Below are 17,756 nucleotides of genomic sequence, written 5' to 3' on the forward strand. Positions count from 1 at the left end.
AGTCCCCAGTGCTTCCTGGGGCTCTAAATTGAGGTAGCACATCCACATCAACAGACCCTGCCTTGGACTAATTTTGAGGCTTCCCCATAGTGTGGGCACACTAGTTTGAAGTTATTGTTTTGGGAGTTGTTATTTTGAAATAATTTCCTAGTTCCAGCCCAGGGATCCTATCTGTAGAGACAGTGCCCTGCTTACTCCCAGATCATGTTGCTCTTCTTCTGAACCCCTTCATACATCTACTTCCTTCTCAATTATACCTTCTGGCTCTCTGAGTTTACCAGCCCAAACTCCTGTCTTCCAAAATAACTGCAGACTATTTTCCCCTTTCTTTTGCCAATTTCCTGGCTTCACCATAACCCCACCTGTTCCTTTTCATAATTCAGGGAATTACTTAGGCTACCTAATCCCCCTCAGCTATGGCCTATCTGATTAATTGGACCCTTTTCAGCATCATTATCCCCTCTTAGGCTGGTATGGGAAGAACACCCCTTCACAAATAGATACATAGGAATGCTGTTGCATAGCACATACAACACTGACATACACTCGAAACTACCATTTTCATTATCTTAACAAGAGACACACTAAATTCATTCATCTGACCTAATGTAAAGTGTGATAAGATAGCAACACTTTTGTGGAGATGCTGCTTTTAACTCATCAGTGGCATGTTAGGTATTATTCTGCTTGCTGGTGCTATTTATATGCAATAAATAATGATATATTATTACATTTCACTCTTTGCATTTACACAAAGAGTCATCAATCCCAGTCCTCTGTACTCATGGCAAAACCAAGCACCATCTACCCCATAGAGTATGAAGGGTATGATAGTGTATGTAACACAGTATCAGCTACCCTAATAAGCTAAAATGCCAAACCCTACATAAAAAGCCTATAATAATATGACCTGTAAGCCTATAATAATATTAAAGTTGGTGGAAAATTTCCTTTAGCTCAGTTGGCTAAGGATTGAGGCTATGTTTTTGGAATGGAAGAACCTGGGTTAAATCTTCAATGCTGTGATGTAGCTCATAACTAGAGTGAATACATGTGTATAACCACTATCAAGGTACCTCTATAGTCTGTCATTCAGAACTGAATGCTTAGTTTCAATTTTGTCTTCATCTTCTGAAAAACCATCTGCATACTAACCTATGAGATCATTGTGTAACAGATTCTGAACATCATTCTGTTAAGTATATAATTTCAGAATACAATAACAGCAAGACTTTCCCTTGTACAGAGTTTCATTCAAAATATTGTGTATTGCACTACCACTGCACTATAAACTTAATGAAATTGATATGAACACAAATTAATATAATTGTCACTTGTACTCTTCAATTTTAAAATTCTGTTTAGAATTTAGTCTTTTAGTTATTCAACTATTATTAAAGTCAATGGAAGTCACTTAGCTAAAATGTCATTCATCAGAGGCTTTAAACTGGGATTTAAAATGCTAACAAACTCTTTTGAGATTACTGTAGTCATTAAAACTTTTGCAGCTTTGCAAAACTACATATATTTAATTTGTTAGCAAACTCTTCATTTAAAGAATGACAATAGACCTGATAAAGTAAAACATATTTTAATTCCTTTTTAAATGTGCATTTGAATTCAGTACAAATCTGGAAGGCATTCTCAAAGGCCAAAAAACACCCAACATTCTCCCCAGTTTAAGACAATCCATTTTTATGTGCATAAAAATATAACCTAATCTATACTTTATAAAAAAATGAAAATTTAGATATTCTGTTTATGAATGTGTTGGATGTAATGCCTTTTTAGCATGATGACACTACCTCAGAGTAAATATTGGCACGGTCAATGATATTTTGTTGGGGCAAGGGTTTGTAGTGTCTTCATATCCCAGTAAAAATAAACTCTTTAATAAATAAATATATAAAATAAATATATGTCATCTGGAAATGTATAAATAGGTCCATCCTGAAGAAAAGTTCCAGTTCTGACTGAGATGCTTTGACTTCCAAGTTCTGTCATTCATAGTGTAGCCACTATCACTTCTTATATAGTTCTCGGGCTTTATTGATGTTTTACAGCCTATTTCTTACCATGTCATCCAACTTTCTGTCTATTGTTCCACTCCACAGTAGTTATTTTTTTCTCTAGTGTATGAATAATAAGTAATCCAGACAAGTTAGGCACAAGTTTGGTGATTTAAAATAAATCAGACTCAAACCTCCCACTGTCTACTGGAGAGCAAACTTCAAAGAGGCTGGTCCAATCTTAACTTTAAGGCTTTGTCTCCTGTATCCAAACATTAGGAAATTTAGGCTATCACTAAACAGATTGTTAAAATCCACTCTCCTAGAGCCTGGTAACTCTGCAGCATTTGAAAGTCCTTCCTGCGTATTACCATAGAAGCTGTGGTAGGAAAGAATGGGGGATTGGTTTTCTTTCAAATACCCTGATCCATTTCAGCTGTATCCTAATACATCCTTGTAGAGTTCTGGAACTTTTTCAGGATCCACTGGCCTGGGTAGGAAGTGTGTGAATTTCTGATGTCTTTTGGACCTAGCCCCATCTCTTGGAGTTCCATCTTTGTTAAGTGCTACAAAAAACCGCCGACCCGAGTCTCCATGTTTGTATACATTGGAAGAATAAGTGTTATACCAGTTCTCCTCAAACTGTTCTCTGAAGATGCATTCAGAAGTTAATTTCTCCTATTTAAAAAACAAAAAAATAAAATATCAGAGCTCTTGTAGGAGTCAACTAAAACACACATCTCCGGTATTTTATCTGAAACCCTTACAATGAGATTTGGGTATGTACATAACAACAGAAAAAATATAACACATGACAATATGTTTTCAAGTCTTCCTGTTCTTAAATGGTCAAGAAAATACGGACTGTTCTCTTGAAAATGCATTTAGTTACTAAACATATCCAACATAGAATGGCTTAAATTTCCCTTTGTGCAGGATAGGATGTGGTCACTGCACATACATGTATAAGCCTTCTGGGAAAAAGTATAATGTAACAGATGAGAGAGACTTTCCCATTGGACCTGGAAAATCAACTATTATGGCTCTACCTAATATTCATGACTTATGCTCCCCAACTTTTAAAAAGCATGGATGACTATGAAGACTTGGTAACCTCATTCATTTTGTTGGAAGAAACATAATCATTCATGGCTGGAAGAGGTACTATCATCATCCCAAAGGACTCAGTGTGTATAGTTCATTATTATGATGGACAAAGAAAAGCTAGCACTGAGATGGAAGAATCAGAAACATAAGTGCTAGAACTAGGGATACTGGTGGTACTGCTGCATCCCTGGCTTGAAGTGGTTTTCATTATATCCAGATTTACAGTGTGGGTCAATGGCTCTCAGCAGGCCCACAGCACACACACAATACAAATTGTCCCAACCTCACTGAACAGGAACATATTACCATCTGGTCACCAATTCATACCCATTTGGAGCAACACATGAGGCCTAAAACACTATAGAATATCATGAATTTGACAAGGTAAGCCACAAACAATAGCAATTTACATACTGTTTCCTTTTGGTTTATAAAAAGCTCAGAGTTTGCATTCTATTGTAAGAAAACATTATATTCAGTCACCATGTGTGGTAAGGATATAAGCCAATCAATGACAGGAATGTAGACTTGAAATTCCTATCTGCTTTTGTCAATGAAGTGTGTTTTATTACTACAGAACCTTTGAGTGGACTAGGAAGACAAAGAGCATTTCATCTTTCAAGGTTTGAAAATCGAAATAGAAAAAAATCTGAGTCCATGTTAGTCTGATACTGAGCTAAAGACTATAGTTTGCAGTGTCTAGAGCTGAAATTACTTAACAAAAAATAATAATTTGAAATCATTACAAGCTTATTTCCAACCTTAAAAACAGTTTAACTTTAAATCAGAGTATGGATTAAATGATATTGCCTCTGCTCCTTTATACTCTTCACTCTTTCCAAATAATGTGGTACATGACTAAGCTGTTCAAGGGTCTTTTTTCACAAGTTGAAAAAAGCAGGTGCCCCACAGTGCCACCTGCTGAATTATAAGGGATCAGCAGATAATAAATCAAGTAATCCATGGGTTTGCATTTATTTATTTATCTGTAGACTTATCTTTTTTCTGTTTTTCATATTTGTATTTTTATGATGAAACATGCAGTGAGCATGATAGATTTATGGATATTAAAAGATATTAAAAAGAAAATATAAGTAACTGTATTGACTTCCAAGACCTTTTAAATAGGTTACTTTCATTCATTCATTTATTCATTCTTCTTTTCCCTTAGTTTCTTTTAAGAGAAACATTTCTGATTCATTCTCCACTTCCCAAGTTAATGAAATTCTTCTCATGGGCATGCTATTTGACTCAGACTCTAAAGGTTTGAGCTATCATCACTAAACATTGTCAGAGAATGATTGAATGTCACAAATTATATATATATATAATTTCGACAAGAAAGTTAGCATATTGCATTATCTTAGTGGTTTGCTGAGTTTTTTGCCCATTGTTAACAATTGCCTCAGTATGTCTGAAATCCAAATGTGACAGAGTCTATATAAGCTACTACTTACAGATCCATAGAGTTCTCCTTTGTCATTCATTCCAAGATAAAGGCCACTGTCCACTCCTCTAATACTGACCAGTCCTACTGCCACACTGATGAATTCAAGGATACCTAAATGTACACAAAATGGGTAGGGGGGGTTGCTTTAATACACATGTTAAAGTCAAGAAATATGCATATAATATATCAAGAAGCAGGCAACATATTTTATTTGTACACGCTATAGTAAATGTGGTCTAGATACATACATACGTAAGAATACTCCTATTTTACATGACTACAACTGAACTGAATTTCATACCATTTTTAGTTCAAAGCAAACTGAGAAACCTCCACAAGAAAAACAACTATATGCTTTTTTCAGAAAGTCATTTGTTATGACTTACTTACGAAAGGATTTTATCTGTTGTTGATGAGTTAAAGCTTATTACTTAGGGTATGTCTACACAGCACTGTTATTTTGGAATAACTTATGCTATTCTGAAATAACAAAGAGTACGTCTACTTTGAAAGCTATTATTTTGAAATAATGGCGAGTTGGAGGACTTCTTACTCTGACTCCTGTAACCCTCATTTCACGAGGAGTAAGGGAAGTCGAAGGCAGAGTTTACTTCCTTCAACTTCCTACTGTGTAGACAGTGCGAAGGCTGAATTAAGCTATTTTGACTTAAGCTACACAAATGACATAAGCTGAAGCTGCATAGCTTAATTTGAGTTTTGCCCTGCTTGACCCCTATGATTCAGTTCTATACAATTTCTGTAGATGATTATACAATATTTAATGAGGCATCTGTTCATACTTTGGAGAGTAAGACTGAATTATCTGGAGATATACTTCACTTCTCTGTAGCACTATCTTATGAAACCAACACTTCTGAAATGGATGAAAGTCAAAATAATGATACCATGTGAATGGAAGTCAAACACAGATGTGGAGTTGTATATCAGAGACAGATAATGTGTAAATTATATCTGTTAAAATTGCTACCAGTGTAAACAGAGTCCCAAAGTGAGGTTGCTTTTGATTCACACCTACCACATTACTAAAATAAAAATACAAACTTTTAAAACTGTGATTATATGGAATAGTCCTTAAAATAGTTTGACATGCTTTTTTGTCTCATGCACACAGTTTTACATTCAGACCCATTTTCTATCTTGAGAGGTTAATGTACTTTAATTTATAATCTTTTGAGTTTTAACTGAATTTTGGCATACCTCTTATTTACAGTGCTAAATGACAAACTAGCTAAACCCTTTACAAAGTGCATGCATTAAAAGCTCTGTATTGGATGTAAATCATCACAGATTTTCCAGTTCCTAATGTCCAATGTCCCATAAAAAGACATGGAAGTATTTTGTCTTTCTGATATCATTTTCAAAGCCATTCTTTTTATAAACTATAATAAGCAGGTGATTCAACCCACAAAGAGACCACATCAGACAAATCTTTGGAGAATAGGGTTAGAATAAAGGAAGACCATTTAAAAGGAACACCGCAAATCTTTGATCTTTTTAAAAACATTTTTAAAAGTAATGATTTCATGTTTACATGCTGCAGAAAGTCTCCCTTCTGTGAAGAACTTTTTATGTTTAACGACAGTTCTTTTAGTTCTGAAAACATCAGTACTTCAATGTGTTATAAAATCAGTTAAGGGCCATTCCAGCTGATTGTTTTGACTATGGGAGAATGATAGAAAACTCTTTAATCACCTTTTTATGGCTGCTAAATCAATACAGAAAAAACTCACTGGTGGTCAACAATAGCAGGTTTGTTCAGATAATGCTGCAGTGCCTACATACATTCCTTCTTATTTACCCTTATTTGCCAGGAAACCATTTACATCTTTGGGATGTGTCCCCTCCACCTTTGGTTTATGGACAAACCATTTTTAAAAGGAAACACAAGAAACATTACTATTGTAATTACATTACAGATGTAGCTCTGTGCAATCCCACTTGTAGCTTTCTCTGCCTTGAAAGCAACAAAGCAACCTGATGCAGATTAGAGGTTTAGCAAGATTAACAGTTTCATGATCTTTGTTTAGAACAAGATTTAGAGCACATGCAGAAACAAGTGCGGGACATTAAATTATAGGTACTGCGGGGAGTGGGGGAATCATCATGATAGAACCGCTCTTTCTAAGCTAGCAGCTAAATACAAATGCAGGTGTAGAGTTGACATATGTTATGCACTAATGAATAGTTGCATGTACAGGCCATCTGACATACTCTGTTCCTTCGCCCAAGAAGTGTTTCTAGTTAATAAATGACACAAGGAGAGATGTCCCTGTAGTCTATGGCTGGAATGCAATTTATACTGGGAGACTCGGGTTAAACACCTGCCCAGTGGTACGCGCTGACCGGCTCTGCTGCTGTACTTTGCTAGTAAGTATGTAAGTGTTTCCATCCCAGCGGGAATAGAAACACCTCCCTAGGCAGGATGGATGAAGCTGGGCTGTGCGCGGCTGCGGCTGCTACCTACCGAAGAGACTGTGGTCCTGCCTGGTGCCCTGCACGCTGCCATCTGGCAGGAGCTGCAGGTGGAAGCCAGTCCGGCAGTAGAGCTGCCTCCGGCGTAGGATGCCCTGCAAATGGGCTAAATCCGCGGTGCCAGGCGCCGCACCTCCGCCACCTCTGGATCCCCTCTCGGCCTGAGCCAGGCGATCGCTGAGCAGCGCCGGCCTCTCCCCGGCAGGCGGCAGCAGGAAGTGGGAGCCCACCTGCTGCCCCAACCCCTCCAAGCCGCCCAGGAAGCCCCCAACTTCGGCGAAGGGAGCCATGGAAGAGCCCGCTGGAAGGGAGGCGGCTTAACGAGCGCTGGGAAGGAAGGCACAGGCACAATAATCAAAAGAGCTAAACGGTCAGGCAGAGTTGCTGCTGGAGGATCTCAGGCAGGGAGGACTTTGTCCTGGGACAACCGCTGCCTTCTTTGGAGCCTCTTCTCTCTCCGAGCATTGGGAGTCTGCTGCTCGCTGTGCATCAGCATCGAGAGCGGCGGGTGCTGCTGCTCTTGTGTCCCGGGAAACGGGTCAGATTAGCGCTCTGTTTATACACAAAGCCCGTATATATGCTAGTCCCCCTCTGACATATGCTAATGAAGCCCTCTCTTGCCCGCCGGAGAGGTTGCGTTTGAAATTTTAAACCGATCTCTCCTCTCCTCACACCTTTTTCTGATCTGCAGTGACTGTGGGGAGTTCCTGACGTTTCCCAGTGTGCAGAGCCATAAAAATTAATCCTGGAGAGAGAGAGAGAGAAAGAAAGAACTGGCATCCAACTTTGCAGAGCGGTAGCACAGACACTCTCTTCCCCTTTGTTGTTGTTGATGCTGCTGCTGCTCAGCCTCCTTTGATGTGAGTGTTTCGAAGATGATAGATTGCAGCTAGAAGGAGCCCGGCTTGGCAGGGACTCGAGAAGGAGGGTTGGACTCAGGAGTTGCTTGGAGCTTGCAGTGCATTACGTGGACAGGTGCAAGGAAAGGTAAGAGAGAAGAAGGAGAAAGGGCGTTACCTGAGGGATAGACCTGCCCAGACACACATGAAAGAAAAAACAAAGATCTAACAGGTTTTATTCCCTGATTTTAAAACACTAATAAAATGTACATGCATTACCCTTTCCTTTTATCACTTAAGTTCCAAAGTAGGGGATTTTTTAAAAAAATAAATTGCATAATTAGGAATGTTTTTCCCCTCTGTAAAACTCTTTCATATTTAATTTATCAGAAATGTGACATAATATTGGTTGGTTTTGTCATATTGGTGGCATATTGGTGACATATTGGTTGGTTTTAAAACTTCAGTGAAATAGACCAGTGATTTCTTATGATTACTTTTAAATCACATGGAGAGGAAGAGGGAGGTTATGGTGTGAGAATAGGTGCACAGTACCGGCTCCCATAGAAAGAGATGATATATCCAATCCATCTATGTACTGCTTGCATGGTCCCCATCATCACGATATAGGAGCGTCTACAGTTTAACAATAGTCCGTTTAAATATGTTTTATTTCTTGCATCAATAACATTCAGATCTCTTTGAGGCTGATTTAGGACTATGCTAACCTGAGATAGCTGGGAAAATGCATTTCTAGCTAGCAAGTGAACAGTATACAATGACATTGATATTTAAAAACAATTATATTAAAATGTTCAAGGCTTGGCTTTTACACTTCACTGATTTTTTCATGTTTAATAGTCAATTTAAAACATTTAATACTACCCTAAAGTATATCCATTAGCATGCAAGTATTGCAACATGTGCCCTCACCAGTATTAATGTATTATGGTGTAAAACCCAAAGATCTTTCATATTTAAATCTTTCAAAGGCTTGAGAAAGTCACTTGGCTTGTTTAAGCTTTCATTTGAACAAAAAGTTGTAGAGACTCATGAAAGATTAGTTTTTCAGTCTTACTCCATGGTCTTTTCAGTCACAATCTAAATCTGGGAGATCAAATGGATTTGACTGCTTCACTGTATTTGCTGTGGAGAATATGGGGCTAATTAATTGGCAGGTGCTTTAAAGCAGGTAATGCTACACCTTTTCATCACTGCAGTCCTAAGTACTGTCCCTGTATGCACCTGAGTTATAAAAAGGGTTCTTTAAAGCAAGTGATTTACTGTGAAGGGATTTAAAACCAAAAAACTCATACTAAATACAATGATCAGATAAATCACCTCAGAAGAGACCCCGGTCAGACCTGCTCTGAAGGCTGTTACAGATAGATGTTATATTATTTTACCTTTCAAATAACAGGAGTCTGTCATGTGGTGGGACCCAAAAATCCACCATAATCGACATTTCAAAGCACATCTGTGTAAACATTACCACATCAGTGTAAAACATCAACCAATGAAATTTCTCTTTGAACCAAATCTTAATTGCAGTTCTAAATCAAATAAATAGATCAAAGTTGAGTGATCAATATAGCACCAATTTCTCAAGTAGCCTGTACACTGATTATTTAGATATCTAAAACATTTGAAAAACAAATCAAGTGTTCTTACTGACTTGACAGTTAACTGAATAAACTGTAATTAATTTAGTTCAGCACGAAGCTGCTGGACATATACTGAAACACATAGTAAGGGGAATAGCCCACTGAACCTACTGCTCCTCCAATTAAAAGTTCCTGGTTCTCAGTAATATTATCTGAATATAGTAATCACTGGTTAGTTTCTACTGTGTGATTATCTGTACCAGAGGTTTTCTCAAATATCATCAGCCCTTCAGATACTTTCTTGATAAGAAAATTATTCTTGTTTCACAAAAGAGAAGTTTTAAGTAGAGTGAAATACAAAACATAGCCTTTTCCAAGCGGAATCTTTAATGTCTGGCCGCTGAACCGGTTATGCTATTTTATAAAGTACCAGAAAAGAAGCAAAAAGATAAGAATTTTTTGTTGTTTGCACTAGTCATGTGACAGGAAAAGATAACACTAAAGATTTTCTGCACATTCTGTGACGATATCACGGGAAGTTAAATAATTTTGAAGAGTGTTTTTACAAGAGTACATTATTCAACTTTAAGCATACACTACAATCTAATCAACTTTACTTATACTTCCTAGAGACCACACTTTCAATGTTGTTAAACAAACACATACGTGATCCAATTTGCAGACAATATAATTACTATATATTTTCTAAGACTACTATATTGTCCAGAGCAATTGTTGGTGACTACATGCAGAGTAGAGGAAGGAGCTGATTGATAACTTTTATGTGTTCATACATGTATCGCATGACACAGATGGAAAAACCCCATATAGGCTGTAAAGATTTAAATCTTGCAATTTTACTGTGCTTTACTATTTAAAAATACTCCTTGCAACAATGACAGCTCTGAAACAAAATGTGTATTGCCTACCCAAGTTACCAAATTTTATCTGCATCTCTACAAAAAACAGGGTGTAGGTTATTTTCAATGGACAATAACAGCAGAAGATAATGCAGGTATTGAGGACAGAATCTTTCCCATTGAACTTGAGTAAGCCATAAATGTATTCAATATTCACTGAGGGAGGGGGAGAAAAGTAATTTTTCAAACTATATCCCAAAATCAGGCTCAGATTTCTATAGATAGGAAATGAAATTCCACTACTAGTAGTTTATGTTCCACATATGCTGATGGCCAGAAATTAAACATGCATGTAGTGGATATCAGATACTTCCTTGGCTTGTTCACTACTCTGAGTAAAAACAGCAACACTTTTCTTACAATTTCTAGAACAAATGAATCTGTACAAAAGGTAGCATCTGTCACACACATACACACATTTTATATCTATCTATCTATCTATCTATCTATCTATCTATCTATCTACAGACACACAAAATAATTTCTGAGGCCACACTAATATATAATGCACCGAGCAGGTGTATATATGAACTTTGGGAGAATACTACAGCAATGTGTATATGGAAAGCAGTGCCAAAAAAGAAGACTTAGGGATCATGGTGCACCTGAGCCCATAGTTGGATGGAGTGGTTGAGAGCATGAGTGTGATTCTTAGGGTGTATCTACACAGCAAAGTTATTTTGGAATAACTGTTATTCTGAAATAACTATGTGAACGTTTACACAGCAATTCCGTTATTTCAAAATAATTGAAATAATGGAAGGCTTATTCCAACTTCTGTAAACCTCAGTCTATGAAGAATAACTCCTATTCCGAAATAGCCATTTCAGAATATGGGCTGTGTAGATGTTCCACTTCTGCTATTTTGAAATATAATGGCCCTGGTGAGGGACTAAGTTATGCTTCCTGAGGCTCTAAATCATGATAACATGTCTACATTAGGGAAGCCTGCCTCGGATTAATTTTGAGGCTTCCCTGCAGTGTAGACATGCTATTTCAAAATAACTATTCTGGAATAGCTTATTTTGAAATAACTGTGCAATGTAGACGTAGCCCTAGATACACGAGGAAAGGAATATTGAGTAGAAATAGGTAGGTGTTATTACCCCTTCATGTAGCAATAGCTAGACTATGGCCGTGTCCAGTTCCGGTATCTACACTTTAAATAGGATGTTGACAAACTGAAAAGAATTCTGAAGATAGATTCAAGAATTACTTGAGGGTCAGAAAACCTGCCTTAGAGTGACAGACTAAAATCTCAATCTATTTCATTTATCAAAGAGAACATTAATAAATGACCACATCACGGTCTAAAAGTACCTTCAAGAAGAGTAAATTACTGATAATAATGGACTCTTTAATTTAGCAGACCAAGGCATGACTAGACCAAGTGGCTAGAAGCTGAAATCAGAAAATGTCAGACTAGAAATACAGGCAGTCCCCGAGTTACGTGGATCCGATTTATGTCGGATCCGCACTTACGAACGGGGCTTTCTCACCCCGGAGCTCGCAGGCAGCGGGACCGCCCAGAGCGCAGCGGTCCCGCCACCTCGACCTCTGGGATGAGAAAAGCTGATCCGGGTGCCTCTGGTCTGCTGGGGACTGTCTCCAGCAGACCAGGAACACCGGGAGCAAAGTCGCAGCGGTAGCGGCGGCGGGGTCCCGCGCCTCTGAGGCTTTGCCAGAGCAAAGCCTCAGAGGCACGGGACCCCACCGCCGCTGTGGCTTTGCTTCCCATGTCCCTGGTCTGCTGGGGGGGGGGGCGCAGCTAGTGCACCCCCCCCCCCAGCAGACCAGGCTTTTGTTGTGGACCCTGGGGTAGAGCAGCTGGGGTGCTGCCGGGTTGGTCCTGCAGGGACCTACCTGGCAGCCCAGCTGTTCCGTCCCAGGCTCGAGATTCAGCCACTGTTGAAACTGATCAGTGGCTGATTCCAGGAAGCTGGGGGCAGAGCAATTCTGCCTCCAGCTTCCTGTAGTCAGCCCCTGGTCAGTTTCAGCAGCAGCGGCTGAATCTGGAGCCAGTTCCGACTTACATACAAATTCAACTTAAGAACAAACCTATAGTCCCTATCTTGCACGTAACCCGGGGACTGCCTGTAAAGCAATTAACGACCAGGACAACTTTATCTGTAGATGTGGTGAATTCTCCATCATTCGATGTCTTTAAATCAAGATAGCATTTCTAAATGCTGTAACTCAATCAAAAGTTACAAATTTGATGCAGAATCACTTAGGGTACGTCTAGACTACAAAGCTTTTCTGGGATACCAGAGGTATCCCTGTAAAGCTCTGCCACGTCCAAAGAACATGTCTGCTTTTCCGAAAAAAAATCAGAAAAGCAGATGAGTATTTTCAGCATCCCTCTAAACCTCGCTCTATGAGGAAGAAGGGATGTTCTGAAAGAGGGTTTTTTCCTGAAATTTGGCCCCATGTAGACAGGCCAAATGTCGAAAAAGCCTCTTTCGGAAGAAAAGCAGAAAAAGATACGCAAATTGCAGTTTGCAATTTGCGTATCTTTTTCTGACTTTTCTTTGTAGTGTAGACATAGCCTTAGTGGAATTCTCTTGCCTGTGTCATGCAAGTTAAGACTTGTTAATCATAATGATCCCATTCATATTTAAAATCTACAATGCTACAAAAATCTAAACAACAAAATCAATATGTTGACTAATACTGGTTGGAAAATAGGTTGGCAGTGGTGGGGGTTTCCACAGGAAAAAAATCCAAAAAAATGGGGAGGAAAGATTTTCTCTGCTTTTTTTTTTTTTTTTTTTTTTTCCTGTGGGAATTTTCAGTTTTAGGTGAAAAATTGAAAACCAAAATAGTTTACTGGAAAAACTAAATATTTTTGCCAAAATATATCTTTTTTTCTGATGAACTATTTGGCAAAAATATTTTGGTCATAAAACATAATACAGTTGAAACTCAGAGTTATGAACACTTTGGGAATGAAGGTTGTTTATAACTCTGAAAAAAACATTGTTCTTTCAAAAGTTTACAAATAAACATTGACTTCATACAGCTTTGAAACAACTATTCAGAGAAAAGTGCTGCTTTTAGTTATCTTAATCAAACAAACACAGAAACAGTTTTCTTACCTTGTCAATTTTTTAAACTTTGCCTTTATTTAAAAAGTTTACATTTAACATATTACTGTGCTGTACAGTATTTTTTGGGGGAGGGGGAATTGGGGGGGAGGTTGGTAGTTTTTTGTTTGTTTGGTTGGCTGGGTTTTTGGTCTCTGCTGCCTGATTGCATACTTCCAGTTCAAATGAGGTGTGTGGTTGACCAGCCAGTTCATAACACTAGTGTTCATATGTCTGAGATTCTACTATACAGTATTTAAATTTTGAAACAGAACCATGGTGCTTCATGTGAGTGGTAGTTTGGATGCCTCGAGGTCCCATTTGCATATATAGTCTGAGCTCTGTGGTCAGACTATCTGCATCTTCCATGATGCATCCTGGTCTGCTGTTGGGAGATGGTGTATTCAAATGGTTGCCTACATTATAAGGCTAGTAATCTAGTTGAGGAGCCAGGCCTAAAATGGAGAACGGAAACATGAGGAACTCAAACTACAGTGGTATTCCAGAATAAACATATTTTGGTATTCAACCAAGTGGTTACTGATTTTGAACAAAATATTTCTGTTCATGTTCAGCCAAAACCTGAACATGTTGTCATTTTCAGGCTTTCCATTGTAATATGAACAACTGAAATTTTCTGTGAAAAGCAAATGGTATTCATGAAAATTTTTATTTTGTCAAAAAATACAATTTTCCACAGAAAAACAGTCTTGGTAGAAAATTTTTGACCACCTTTACTGCTGATATAGAAGGATCTACAAAAATGTGAGCCTTCTTCAGATTTTACTTGAAATGGGAATAATCCAATGGGGTCAATGAGGTAAACCAGTGAAATTTGATTGAGGCCCATAGTACCCAAAAAATAAACTAGCTTTGCAAGAAAAAAATCAGTTCATTGTGTGCTATACACAGTGAAGTGTGTACCGAGCACCACACTAATAGCACAAAAAGTTCACAGCATGGAAAATGTAAATATGTTTTAATTCAGATTTTAAAACTACATATTCTATCCTTTAATTTGTATGTATTTCTTCTAGTATATTTGGAAAACTATTTCAATATGTGCTGTAGACTCTTCCACTCAGAGACCGGTGTTTTATTTGACTGAGGAGGATGTTATGGGAGATGTAATGCAAGTAGGGAGGTGGTCCCCTAAAAGAGAATGCGACATGAACTATCGAACTACAACTCCCATAAGACTGCAGCAGCTCAGGAAGAGGCAGCGATTACTGTCAATCTGAATCAAAACAAAAGATTTCAGTTCTAGTTTGTCAACCAAAAATCAAACATTTTGATTACAAAAATCAAAGTGTTTTTCTTCTATCCAAAATATTGAAACTAAACATATCAATATTTCTACTTTAACTTTTTCAGAACTTTTTGTTCTTAAACCTATTTTAATATTTTGACTTTTTATCCTGAGAATAAAAACAAATATTAACTTATCAAAATTTGCCATAGAATGGAATTTCTGTTTTATTTGTTTTTTAAAGGAAAAGATAAATTAATTGCCTTTTAAAGATATGTGGCTGTAAGATACATGCACACAAGTAGTACAGATGTATACTGGATTTTTTTTTAACTGAACAAAATATTAGCAGGATGGTGCTATTGAAAAGTCAAATTCCTGGTTAAAGATGCCAGTTTACAGGAAACAATATACAATGGAAATATGGTTCATGCTCCATACACATTGGGAGACTGGGTGATCAATGAGTCACACTTCAAATGGATTTACTGGTGATATTGTGTTCATGGAAGGTTAATTTGAAAATGGCCCCAGAAGGCAGGAAAGTGAGTGTCAGTGGCTTTTTCAGCACCCTGGGAAGCACTCTCAAGGGGTCTTCTGTGACCACCCCCTGTCACAGTATTTTTCCATGGGGATGGGGAGAGAAAACAAAGGGTTCCCATCCTAGGGAAATGTTAGGCAAGTAATGGAAAGAGGATACAAAATATTGTATTCATCTGAAGAGGATACAAAATAAACTGTTAGATTCAGGCCAGAGGAAAGATCAACTCTGTCTTATGAAGTATTGCATCTGATATAAGAACTAAGGTGAGGAATATGAGTAACAACTTCTCTTAGTGTATTAGGGTAAATTGGCATGTTATTTGGTTTGCAATTTACTTTAATTTGTCTGTTTTCACTTGCAATCACTTAAATCCTACTTTTTATATTTAATAAAAAAACTTTATCAAACCCAGAGTAAATAATTGTAGGGGAGGGGGGCACACTTATGCATATCTCTTTCATTGATAAATTGTGAACCTTATGAGCTTTCTCTGTGTAAAACTTTTATTCAAAGTAAGATGGATTTATCTGGGGATTTAGTCCCTTTTGAGGGTTATGTTCCTGGGTATTCTTAAACCCCTATAATTAAGCTGTCCCAGAGCTGAGCTGGTTTTGCATCTATGTTACTCTGCTGAGTACTCTGCTTAGTTACCCCAACTCTGTTCCTCTGCTTGGGGGAGACCATACCTTTTGGCCCAGCAGGACAGGATAGGGATGCTCCAGAGAGCAGGTGGTGGGCGTAGTGCTGTGATCAGCACACTGGGTGACAGCCCCAAGCGGACCTCTGTGAGCCATCCTGTCACAAGCTGTATTAAGCACATGCTTTGGAGAAGCAGAACAAAGAGGCTTAGAAAGGAAAACAGTGGATCATGGAAACAGCAGCATGTCTTAAAACAGCAGACCAAGCTGCTTAATATGGGATCCCTGAAATGGAACCCATAATAGAAGGTGGGGCTGGGTTCTCTTACCAGCTTCTGAGGAAGTGTATGCAAACCTAATGAAAGAATATCGAACCCAGGTTAGTGTGAAGGCTGACCACAAAGGATGAGCTGAGCAATAGCCCTAAAGGGTGCTGCAGGCTCTTTTGTGTTAGGATGTTTTGCGAAATTTCCATTTGGACTTTCTTGTAATCTGGAAGCGGACTGAATTTTATGTGATTTGGCCAGAGAGCTGAGTCATGGAAGACCTGGTGAGAAGAAGATGGACAATAGGAGCTGCTAGAAATGAGGAGCCCTTGCAAAAGTGCACCTTGGCATAATGGAGTACAATGACTGATGAATAGAGTTGGATTTTCAAATGTATGGATTTAGAAGCTTAATTTTAGACACACAGCTCTGAAAATCTAAGCTACTTCTCACCATGGGACACTGACTTTGGAGGTAGGTTTACCTATAGGTATAAATAAATGATTTCTTTTAGATATCTTTTAAAAGTACAACTCGCTACTAATAACCCAAAGTTGTTTCGCCTGAGGGAAGGTCTATATTGGCAGTGAAAATCAATGCAAGATACACAACTCCAGCATTGATTTTCTGGGGCGACTCCACAGCAGGAGGTTGATGGGAGAAACTTTTGCGTCAACTTTCCTTACTCCTTGAGTTCCTGGGTCTACAGGGGCATCCTCCACATTTGATTTAGTGGGTCTTTACTAAATCAAACACTGGAAGATTTCATTGATCTGCATGGAAGTGTGGATGTGCCCTAAGAAAATTAGATTTGTTCTCTATTTTTCTAGACTCAAATATATTCTATTCAACTCTTATCTACCTTGATGATCACGCTTTTATTTTTTAAATTAAATAAGCCTCAAATACTAAAATGTACTCTATTCTCATGTGTCAACAGGACATTATCGGGTAACTAGATATAGCAATTAATCTAGGCACAGAAAGGATTTAGATGGTGGTGAGTAACACATTTAATTATCCACACCATAGCATGGTCAATAGATTCTGATGCAAAGCCCAGTGAATTCACAAAAACACTCTGTTACCAACCTACTATCCAAAATTATAACATTTTTTCATTTTGATTCTCAATACGAGAAAAATAAGGCAAGAGTTAAATAAGAGAGAAACAAGGGTGTTCTAAGTGATATTATGAATTATTATTTGTGCAGTGCTCTAAGACACAATGGAGTTTGTAAAAGCTGAAAAGTACTTATTTTTATGTGAACTGTTGGGATTACTGGCCTGATGGAATATGAGTATAGTTCTGTTCAAGTTAGTACAATGTGGTATCAGGATGCTACTTAAATGAGTTTCAAAATCTTAAAGCTCATGAATGCCCCCAATCACTAGAATGGGGTTCATTTTACAGGTAGGGTCAATCTTTTTCTGCTTGTGAGCAGTTGACTAGAGTGCACAACCGATGTAGTATGGCTGTTTGTAAGGAGATTATACAATATCCACACAATGTATACTCCATTATTTTAAATATCATGCTGGTGGAAGGTG

The 17,756-nt window shown here is 38.1% G+C and overlaps 1 protein-coding gene across 1 annotated transcript; it reads right to left on the bottom strand.

The window, feature by feature from the left end:
- Positions 1–1,581: 1,581 nt before the first annotated feature.
- On the bottom strand, positions 1,582–8,178 carry FGF20 (fibroblast growth factor 20). Its single transcript, XM_006128423.5, has 3 exons — positions 7,052–8,178; positions 4,574–4,677; positions 1,582–2,687 (listed from the first exon to the last, which is right to left on the bottom strand). Exons 1-3 carry the CDS (start codon positions 7,347–7,349, stop codon positions 2,442–2,444), a joined length of 648 nt encoding a protein of 215 aa, XP_006128485.1. The 5' UTR covers positions 7,350–8,178; the 3' UTR covers positions 1,582–2,441.
- Between the last annotated feature and the right edge of the window lie 9,578 nt (positions 8,179–17,756).

This window comes from Pelodiscus sinensis, chromosome 4 (genome assembly GCF_052426305.1).
Source record: "Pelodiscus sinensis isolate ZL-2025 chromosome 4, ASM5242630v1, whole genome shotgun sequence".
In the NCBI taxonomy this organism is placed as follows: Eukaryota; Metazoa; Chordata; order Testudines; family Trionychidae; genus Pelodiscus; species Pelodiscus sinensis.